General features: G+C 44.0%; 1 protein-coding gene and 2 long non-coding RNA genes across 9 annotated transcripts; 2 read left to right on the forward strand and 1 right to left on the reverse strand.

The window, feature by feature from the left end:
* Positions 1-331: 331 nt before the first annotated feature.
* LOC147036295 (uncharacterized) lies at positions 332-10,148 on the reverse strand. 5 transcript variants are annotated; one of them, XR_015065224.1, is made up of 6 exons: positions 8,182-10,148; positions 7,164-7,228; positions 5,240-5,289; positions 3,559-3,726; positions 2,746-3,161; positions 2,294-2,655 (listed from the first exon to the last, which is right to left on the reverse strand). It is a non-coding gene; the product is annotated as an uncharacterized LOC147036295 (long non-coding RNA). The 5 variants fall into 5 exon arrangements; XR_015065223.1 differs by lacking the exons at positions 7,164-7,228; positions 8,182-10,148 and adding an exon at positions 332-2,264 and having other exon boundaries at positions 2,485-2,655; positions 5,240-5,587; XR_015065225.1 differs by lacking the exons at positions 7,164-7,228; positions 8,182-10,148 and adding an exon at positions 5,497-5,591 and having other exon boundaries at positions 2,295-2,655.
* Positions 1,697-3,740, forward strand: LOC147036296 (uncharacterized). 3 transcript variants are annotated; one of them, XR_015065228.1, is made up of 13 exons: positions 1,697-1,766; positions 1,823-1,956; positions 2,041-2,070; positions 2,166-2,201; positions 2,359-2,411; positions 2,497-2,550; positions 2,594-2,664; positions 2,783-2,857; positions 2,947-3,018; positions 3,079-3,164; positions 3,223-3,325; positions 3,411-3,500; positions 3,574-3,740. It is a non-coding gene; the product is annotated as an uncharacterized LOC147036296 (long non-coding RNA). The 3 variants fall into 3 exon arrangements; XR_015065227.1 differs by having other exon boundaries at positions 2,497-2,664; XR_015065226.1 differs by having other exon boundaries at positions 1,823-2,411; positions 2,497-2,664.
* On the forward strand, positions 5,986-8,939 carry LOC147036297 (cyclin-C). Its single transcript, XM_085905301.1, has 12 exons — positions 5,986-6,147; positions 6,521-6,627; positions 6,955-7,039; positions 7,122-7,191; positions 7,429-7,480; positions 7,562-7,617; positions 7,734-7,769; positions 7,865-7,956; positions 8,059-8,126; positions 8,211-8,290; positions 8,401-8,519; positions 8,600-8,939. The coding sequence occupies exons 1-12, from the start codon at positions 6,116-6,118 to the stop codon at positions 8,652-8,654; spliced, it is 852 nt and encodes a 283-aa protein (XP_085761427.1). The 5' UTR covers positions 5,986-6,115; the 3' UTR covers positions 8,655-8,939.
* Positions 10,149-10,385: the final 237 nt, after the last annotated feature.

The raw sequence follows: 10,385 nt of genomic DNA on the forward strand, positions 1-10,385 counted from the left end.
AGTGCCACACCCAAACAACCCCCCACTTTCTGATTGGCTGGTTGATCTGTGACGTCATTCGGACACCTTATTAGGTACGCCGCCATTTTCAGGTGTACCTAATGACAGGCCACTTCATTAGGGAAAAATCAATGTCAAAGTTTAAATGAAAGTGAAAAGTGCCACACCCAAACAACCCCCCACTTTCTGATTGGCTGGTTGATCTGTGACGTCATTCGGACACCTTATTAGGTACGCCGCCATTTTCAGGTGTACCTAATGACAGGCCACTTCATTAGGGAAAAATCATGGTCAAAGTTTAAATGAAAGTGAAAAGTGCCACACCCAAACAACCCCCCACTTTCTGATTGGCTGGTTGATCTGTGACGTCATTCGGACACCTTATTAGGTACACCGCCATTTTCAGGTGTCAATTTTTCCTTTTCGACCAGACGTCCTTTATGTTTTATACACTAGCTGATAAAAAAGCCGAATTTCCCCAGCAAAATGGCAGAATGGTTTGGAACGTTACGCGGTGACCGGAAGAACATAGTTCGAACCCCACACGAAGCAGACTTTGAGCTAAAGTTTACATAGTGTAAGACTGCGGTTCATGCTTTATGAAGCGGTTCATGTAAAGACGCCAAGCTACCGCAAGATGGCAATGCCCCCATTCACTCCTATGTAACCCAGCGTAAAATGAACATGTCCATTTTTCCGACCAGACGTCCTCTATGTACAATACACTACCTAATAAAAAAGCCGAATTTCAGAATGGTTTATAACTTGACCCGATGTTCGAGAGAGAGTGGTTCGAGCGTGTTTGTGTTGTGTTGTTAGCGCCGTGGTTTGCACACGCATCAAGTGCGAAAAAACCCAGTAGTGGCTTAGCGATCGACGTATTGGCCACCCCTGCTCTACACCAATGAATGATCTGTCAATAATTGGTAGATTAGCAGTACCTATTTTTGAGCAAGTTGACACTTACCGTCTACTACCCAAAAAGAAAAAAAGCTTCACTGGCATAGTGGTAGAGTGGTATTTAACTTTGCCCGGTGCTTGCGAGACCATGGTTCGAGCCCCACATGAAGCAGACTTTGATCTAAAGTTTGAGTAGTGGCAGACTCGAATTCTCCCGCGCATAAGGTAAAAGCTTTGTCCACTTCACCGTTGAGTCTTCGAAAGTGCAAGCATGATTTAGTAATTTTATCTACCAGTTAAAATATATACTATAAATATATAACAAAACTCCAAACGTTTCATTGCAAAAATGGCTGTGTGGTTAAAGACTTGATTTAGTGTCCAGCAGCCTCGGGTTCAAGACTTAACTTTGCAGCTTTTGCCAATGAAATAGAGGGACACATAAGATTCAAACTCGCTTCTCCCAAACTCAAGGAACATGGCATAACCATTCGAGTCCCAATAACCGATGTCAAATGTTTGTAATTGAAGGTTACTCTGCACTTTTCCTGAAGATGGCTTCATGATTTTCGATAATAGAAAAAAATCTTCAATCGTCAATCGGCGGACAATGGTCGAGGGGATAACACCATTGACTCCGAAGATTGAAGTGCTGGTTCGAGCTCCGGATGCTCCAATTCGGTGGTGTTTTTCCCGCTTTGTTAAATGCCTATTTTTTTCCCTCCTCCCCTTCTGATGACGTCATCACAAAAAGACTATAAAAGGCGTCAGAACGCGACGCGCGTTCTCACTCTCTCCTCTGACAGCGAGCCAGCGCCACGCTTCTCTGGTCCACCTGCTGCACGACAGCGGTTAAAAGTGACAAGGTAGGTGATCAATATTTGTTAACCTTTTCACACTAACTGCTTTTGCTCTCTTTCAGTTAACTTGCACTTTGGGCGAGCGTGCTTCCATCTTGCAAGCTAAAAAGTTTGCAGAAGCTAGCGTTAGCAGTTAACATCTTCGACAACCACCAAAACGCATTTGTTTGGCGTGCAACCAAACAATTGACGGTGGGTAAGTACATCTACATTTTGAAAACTCATGCACGCACGCACCGTGTGGAAAGAGCACTAACACTATTTCTGCACAAACATTTAGAAACTGGACGACAGCGCCGTTTGGCCGAAGGTAAGTAGACAAAGCAGCGTTTGCATAAATCCACCAGAGAATGACTGAAACATGTATTTCGAGGCATTCGTGTTAATTTTCTGCTTTGTCTGCAGGTGCCAATCGTCAAAGTCATGGCCGACGGACTTTCTGTGAGTTTTAAAGTCAATCGACTGCTTCTAATTGCCTTCTCATTTCTGTCCACAGGCCTGCATCTGGAACAGAGAGCAGATTGACTGCAAAAATATTTTTAATAGCAAGCAATCATATCAAATTGACCAAAGCAAACATTTGTTCTTTTGTCTGCAGGGTCCAAGATGGCCGCCTTGCAGTCCTCGCATTGCTTCATGAGACACTTGCAGGTAGGTCTACTCTTGCTCAAGCCAATTAGCTCGTTAGGCTGAAAATGTAAAAGCAGAATGGTTGTAACGTTACCTTGTCTTTCAGACCAGCAAGCTGTGGTTGGAGACGTCCATTTGGCGCTGCCCTCATCCCTCACTGGTGAAACACACACGCGTCCAAATGTTTGACACGTGTCAATTAGTATGTTCTTCTCTCTATTGTCCACTAGGTGGTGATAAAGGACCACGTTTCTGCAGCATGGATCTAAAAAAGGTTTTGAATCTGTGGCTTAATCCACCTCTTGTCCCACAGGTGCTATTAACTACAAACTTGGCATTGTTAAAAAGCACTTACCTGCTTTTTTGTTTTTTATGCTTCCCTATTCCTGCAGAGCACTTTCCAGTAATGAGTTGGAAAATCTGCGACCTGTTGGCCAATGGAACCAGCTTTCCAAAACCATGCTGAGGTTCCTCAAAGCAGCCTTCATTTTCAGAATTGACTCTCTAAATGTACAAAATGGCAGCTTGATGTCTCCCTCGTTTGTGTTGTGTGCAGGTGTCTACCCTGGAGTTTCAACATTTCCCGAACTCTGCCTGTGCACCAGCGACTGGCTGCTTCCAATCTACAGTTAAGAATAACACCAATAAACTGAAATGGAGATGTGTCAATGTTCCATTTTCTTTCCAGGCAGAGGTGGGAAATCCTGGTCCAGCAAGTGAAAAGCCTGTAAGCTCCTTCACCTGGATCTGTGCTGCCTGAAGAGCCATCTGCTGGTGAGAGAAGGAAAGTAAATGACATGTTTCTAAATTTGAATAACTGCTTTGTGTCCAGTGTGACGCAGCATCAAGTACTTGCTCATAGTGGAAGCTAAGAACCAGAGCAAAGCAGCATACTAGCAGCACCTTGGTTTCCTTGTTACTTACTCTGCTCTAAGGTAACCTGAGAAGTGAGGCACTTTAAATGCTCCTCATTGCACAATTCTATCTTTATTCCAATATTTTTTTCCTATTTTTTGACAGGCAAGGAACAAAATCGACTGCGTAGGGCATTCAACTTCCTGGTCATGCAGCTTGCAATACTCTGCCATAAACAAATTTACTTGCGCACTGGTATGTTAAATGTCAAAACATTTTCTGCACAAAATGTTGACTTGGCTTTTTTACTTACCAATCTTTGTCTCAGGTCCAGGCATGGAGTAACACTCGTCCCACTGGCCGAACACTTGTCTCTCTGGCTGACCACTTCAACGCTCGTCTCTCTGGCTGACTACTTCACCACTCGGCAACGAGCAGACTGCCATCTAACTTGTTACTTTGTTGTGATTGAATGTTTACTCTGCAAAAGAAATAAAGCTGTATTACAAATAACACAGATTCTTCATTTTCAAACAAAACTTTCTTTCCAATAATTCCCCCCCCACCCAAAACTTTTATGAATTTTTTTTTTACAGAATATTTTCTGGCGAAATTTTTTAGAACTGGGGCGGGATCAACGCTGGAATACTGCCTTATGATTGGCTGAGAGCTCTAAAAGTGGGTGGAGCAATGAGAATGCAAAGCTGTGATTGGTTGCTAAGTGGGCGTGAATATGCAAATGAGGTGCTCCATGATTGGTTCGATTCCGAATGGGCGTGGTCTCATTAAAATGGAGCAATCTGATTGGTCAGACGTGCAAAATGGAGCATTTTGATTGGCTGCCCAAAAGTGGGCGTGGCTATGCAAATTTGTGGCGAGCTGTGATTGGCCAGGCTGAATTTGGGTGAAGGTAGGAGACGGGGAAAGTGGCACTTAGGTTTTGGAAGGCTCTTTTCAGCTTTGAGTTGAGTGTTTGCCTTCAGCAACTGAACAGAACCAAGTGTTTGACTGGAATTGTACAATTGCATCACTTTGACTCATGTGGAAACAGACAGAGAGAAGCAGCAAAGACTTGGCTCTGTTGCAGTGACGCTCACCTCAAGGCTGAAAACATAGTAGTGGACACTTAGGTTTTCAAACAGTACTTTGCCAATGCACTGACCACCAAGCATGAAAGACTTCAAATGAGCAAATTTGCTCTTAAATCACAAAGACTTGCATTCCACTTGAACAATTTATTGAATACAAAAGCAGTTTGAAAAGGCCCTGCCTGCCTGCATGGAAGCAGATGAAGTGCTTGATGAGCTCAGGTATGAGCTCACTTCTTATGGCAGGCACGAGAGGGAAGGTGAGCACATGCAAACAGTGCAAACCTAAGTGCCAGGTACTGCACAGTTACCACCACCACCACTCACTTTTGGACATGTTTTTCCATGACACTGAGTTAGTTAAATATATGTTTCTGACTAACTTGGTTTGCATCAATGTCATGAAAAAACACATCCAGACGAGTGTGATGATGATGAGATTGTGCAGTACCTGGCACTTAGATGTCAGCTGCTTGCATGTGCTCACCTTCTCCCTGGTGTGCCATGACAAGATGACATCGCACATCAGCTCCTCAAGCACATAACACTACCAACTAACTAACACCATTTATTTCTTTTTTTTTTTTAGATTCAAGTCATCATTTTAGAAGAACAAAGTGGTACTCTTTCACTTTTCATGTGTGCCAACTATGATCAAAAATAGACTTTTTCAGTTCAAATGCAAGAACATTTTTCAAAACTATACTTCTTACATTAACTTTAACCATTGTAAAGTCATTCTTTTGTTTCTTTTCACTGTGGCCAGAATACTCATCAGGACATTATTCATTTGGGAAATGACCAATTCAAATGTTTTTTGATAACATTTTGGAATATTTGAAGTCATATACGACACGACCTTCTACATTTAAGACTAGGCGGCAAACAAAATGGGGAGGTACCTACCTTTCGAGATATGCAGATAGACGACAAGCAGCCGACGTGGAGCCTCCAGTCTGGAGGTTTGGACGTGGAAAAACAGAGAAAAACAACGTTCAAGTCAAACGCTGATTGATTGACAGCCGAGTGAGTGCTACTTGTGGCTGTGCTAGCTAACGCTCCACCTCTTGTTTCACGAGAGCCAGCGAGTTTCCACTGACCTAACGACTAACAAATATTCTCCTTTCATGTCATTGTTTACATGAACGCATTTACATACGTACAGCAAATCGAGAGCTTGGAAAAAGTTGAAATTAGTCACTCGAAAGCCCAATTGGTAACAACCTGAAGAGCTAGCTGCTCGCTGAAGCGGAAGTGTACGGTAGCCGAGAAAGCTCAATTCAAGTCATACAAAAGCGCCTCTTTGGCAACTTGCACTAAAGAGACTCCCACATCATGCATACAACACGAGTTCGGATCATGAAGTAAACACGCATAAAACATGCTCAAAAACTAGTCCAGCCTTGTCAAAAAAAAATAATATTCTGTCATATAGTCTGAGTTCTCGTCCAAATTTATGACCGAGTTGTGATGAGCAAACGGAGATCTGCTCATCATTGTTTACGTGAATGTAACATTTACCTCCCTCCGGACAGCGCACGGCGTTCGCGAACGGGAAAGTCAGGATTCGTTCCCTCACTGATCCGTTCTCAAATCAGTGAGGGAACGAATCCTGACTTTCACTCTCGTTCACTGAAAAGATACGTCCTTTTGAACGAATCGTTCACTCACGAGCCAACACCAGTCTGAACACCCGAGTAGATGTACCTACGCCGGCGTCCAATTCTTTACAGTAAACAAACGTAAATTTAAAGTATTCTCTTCTACCTCGTCTCATCCTCAATGGCTGGAAACTTTTGGCAAAGTTCTCATTAGTAAGTTTGAAACAATAAGATGAACACGATACGTTTTTATCGCCATAGCCAGTGTCTTTTTATCGGGGCCTAGCATTAGCCGCGCGGAAGCTAACCACCAGTTGTGCTCAGTATCAACTGGAGGAAAACAAGGTTCCTTGGTTGATTCTGAACACAGCCGTATACCTAGTAATAAAAGTGTTAGATATTATCTCAGGTGTTTATTATTACGTCCCTTCTCGATTACAAACCATGGTTTAATTTCAAGTGGCCGATAAGCCACCGATATACTATAGTTGGCGATGTGAAAATCCCACTCTGGTGATTATGGAGTAGGAAGGAATGAGTGAAAGATTAGGAAGTGGCTGAAATGAGCAATTTTGTCTTGGCAAAGTCTGCAGTGGGTGCTGGACAAGCAGGACCTCATGAAGGAACGACAGAAGGACCTCAAGTTCCTCTCTGAGGAAGAATACTGGAAGCTGCAGATCTTCTTTGCCAACGGTGTTTACCTTCCGTCATACTCCACAAACGCAACAGTGCATAAACAAGCCAATCAATTTCACATCCAAAAGCAAACTAAATTCGTAATATTTTAAAGTGTATTTGCTATTATGGCCTTAGTTAGTTTCCGTTATGTTTTAAAGTTTGGAGTTATTTTATCATTTGAAATTCAATATTTCAGAATTTTAAATATTTTCTTTTTTGGGACACACAGCTCTACCATTGAGTTTAAGTTTTATACGAGAAACAATGTTACAAATAAAATATGTAATATTTATGGAGTTCTCCAAATTAATTTCAAATCTTGAGTCGTTGTTCTCTTGTTAGTCATTCAGGCTTTGGGAGAACACTTGAAGCTGAGGCAACAGGTTATCGCCACTGCTACTGTCTACTTCAAACGTTTCTATGCAAGGTACGCCCCGAAATAATCCTGCTCGAAGAACCAAACCTGGTGACCAATTTGTGTAAACTTGCAGTTCTTTCCCTCTCCACAGATATTCTCTGAAAAGTATCGACCCAGTTCTCATGGCTCCTACCTGTGTTTTCTTAGCTTCCAAGGTGGAGGTACGGACACCTTCAGCATCATAATATCAAGTCCTCACTGAAAAGAAAAATAAGAAAGACAATGAATGAATATAGCTACAGTGGTACAATGTTTTTTTTTGTATTTTGTAAAATGTAAACCGAATCTGTTTTTGTTTTTTTTATTAGACTCGAGTCTATTTTTTGTCATGCTATTTTTTTGTTACGTTACATTTTGCTTATGGTGGCTAATGGCTTTTTCTTCCATTATGATTTAAGGAATTCGGAGTGGTTTCCAACACGAGGCTGATCTCAGCAGCCACGTCTGTGTGTAAGTCAACACGCTCAGTTAGTCATCTCACACTTGTCATGTAATATATACCGTTGTTGTTGTTTTCCCTCCTCAAACTAGTGAAAACAAGATTCTCCTACGCCTTTCCAAAGGAGTTCCCTTACAGGATGAATCATGTGAGTCATGGACACGTCTGCTCAGGAGAATGAATGTTGGTCCAAAATGAATCGCTGTTGTTCAATTCATATTTGACGTTGCCCACCCGTGGTTGAAATTGTGTGGCCTTTTGCAGATCTTAGAGTGCGAGTTCTACTTGCTGGAGTTGATGGTGAGTTGCATGACTTTGTGAATAAATATTAGAAGCAATTTCAAGAGTGGTTCAAAACATAACACATTGACTCGCTGCTGCGTTTGCTGTTTCAGGACTGCTGCCTGATCGTTTACCACCCATACAGACCACTTCTGCAGTACGTGCAGGACATGGGCCAGGAGGACATGCTGCTGCCACTGGCCTGGTCTGTCTGCCTGCCTCTCCCCTTCTTTTTTTTTTTTTTTTTTTTGGGCCTATCGTCATATTCCGCTGCAATGTGTAACTTCTCTGTCGCGTCCACCACCAGGCGCATCGTGAATGACACCTACAGGACGGACCTGTGTCTGCTTTACCCTCCCTTCATGATCGCCCTGGGTGCGTGCCACATACCGCCCGCCCCACCCCTCTACCCCCCCCCAGCTGTACTTACATTGCTTGTCGTTTTCCTTCCCATCAAAGCGTGTCTGCATGTGGCCTGTGTGGTGCAGCAGAAGGATGCCAGGCAGTGGTTTGCAGAGCTGTCGGTGGACATGGACAAGGTTAGAGTCACACCAATGATTGATCATATATTAGAAATGGTGTATGAACCATTCAGCAAGGCAGCAGAACCGGACGGAATGCCACGTGACTCCCACGATTGTGCGTTCAGATTCTCGAGATCATCCGCGTCATCCTCAAACTGTACGACCAGTGGAAGAATTTTGACGACCGCAAGGAGATCGCCGCCGTGCTCAATAAGATGCCCAAACCCAAACCGCCTCCCAACAGGTACACTCAATTGCCACAAACTGGCTGACGGGATGGAACACAAAAGTGACCTTTTCCATTTGACGGTTGTTTCTTCCCAGCGAGAACGATCAGAGCTCCAACGGCAACCAAAGCAACTCGTACAACCAGTCGTAGCGCAAGCACATCAAAATGAGTGAATTTGACCTTGACCCCTTTTTCACCTCCTCTGAGCTGCTATGGCAGTCAAAAGGGAAGGGGGGGGATGATGACGATCAACACAATCAGCATCCTGATGTCCTTGAACGTCCCACAGGAGGACACAAAACTTGATCACAACTCTGTGTTGGGAGGGGCCTGTGAGTAAAGTGTAGCGTGTGTCTGAGTGTGCGCGTGTATCGCTCAGGGTGCAGTAGTGATGTCCACTAGGAATAATGTGACTTTTTTTTTTTTTTTTTTCTTCTTCCAATATTTACTTTTTAACCACCTTCATTTTGTAAATATGCCCACATTGTTTTAGTTATGATTCTACTGATTTTCACTTCCATCTTAGATTTGATGCCCGCCCTTCCCAACTGAAATTGAAGCTCTTTTGTTCACTTTTTTTCTTTTAATTTTGCATTTATTTAATTATGGAATGACTTGTGCACAAATGTGTGAATGTGTAGTTTTGTGGTTTCTGTGTGTACCAATGACAAGGTACTTTCAAAGCCTTACAAAATTAAAGCTGCTGACGTCGCGATCCATTTTGGGATGTAAACTATGAAAAGTATTTTTTTTTCTTTCACTTGGAGGATTTTGCCACACATTCCTGAAGCATGTTGGTTCTCTCCCTGAGTGACTTTCATCACAGACATACACACTTGTTACTGTTGATACACATTAAATATAAGGAACATTTTGACTAATGTATGCGCTGATGTCAGAGAGAAATGCAGCATTGCTTGGGAGGGGGCACGGGGCACTTAACTGAATACATGACTGTTCACTTGAGTCTCAATTTTTTTTTTTTTTTTTTTTAGAAAAAGGGCTTTATTTCACCTGACTGGAATATTCCGCTACCTAAAACCGTTTTGTCTATTTGAATATAATGCTAATAAAATGTTTGCCGCAACAAGCTTGTGTCATTTTGGCATTTAAATGTGAAAATTACAAAAGCCTCAGAGGGGAAAAACACTATTTAGCAAAAACATACACATGCATACACAAATTGAGAGATGTATAGAAGCATGCCAGTACTTTTACTGTGAAGGGCTCAACCGGAAACACCACGACTAACGCGTCCACCCTGACTGTCCCTGAGGGAAAAGGGGGAAGAATAGGAGCCAGGCGAAGGATGCGGAGGAGCTCGCATCGGGGACGAGCCGCGACCGGGGTGATCGTCGTGTCCGCCGGCCTGCCGCCGTCGACCCCGCGGCACCCATGAGGCCGACAGCGAGGCGGAAAGGGGCCGCCGACGGCCACGAGCATGTGCCGCTGCTGGCAAGTGGCCTTGGCCTGGACGCGGTCGTGCGTGGTTGACCTCGGCCCGAGCCAGGACGTCTCGGCCGGTGGGAAGCAGTCGTTTTATGGGGCCATCATCGCCCTTCCTCTGGGTGGCGACCGCGGCACTATCATGTCGGCTTTGGGCTCGGACTCGTGGTGGCGGAAGACGCTCTATCTGACCGGAGGAGCTCTCCTAGCCGCCGCTGCCTATTTGCTGCACGAATTGTTGGCCATCAGGTAACAACATATGATGCGGGGGAAGGGGGGGGGGGGGGGGGCGTGTTGTTATTACTTAATGTTGCCCGGTTGGGCGGGGTTTGAGCGAAGTCTGCGTTGTGACGTAACGGATCACCCCTACCGCCATGCAGCCCCCCCCGCCCCCATCACCAAAAAATGCCTTTCACATTCTGCATAACTAACGCG

This window comes from Syngnathus leptorhynchus, unplaced genomic scaffold (assembly GCF_054491065.1).
Source record: "Syngnathus leptorhynchus isolate UIUO unplaced genomic scaffold, UIUO_Slep HiC_scaffold_705, whole genome shotgun sequence".
NCBI lineage: Eukaryota > Metazoa > Chordata > Actinopteri > Syngnathiformes > Syngnathidae > Syngnathus > Syngnathus leptorhynchus.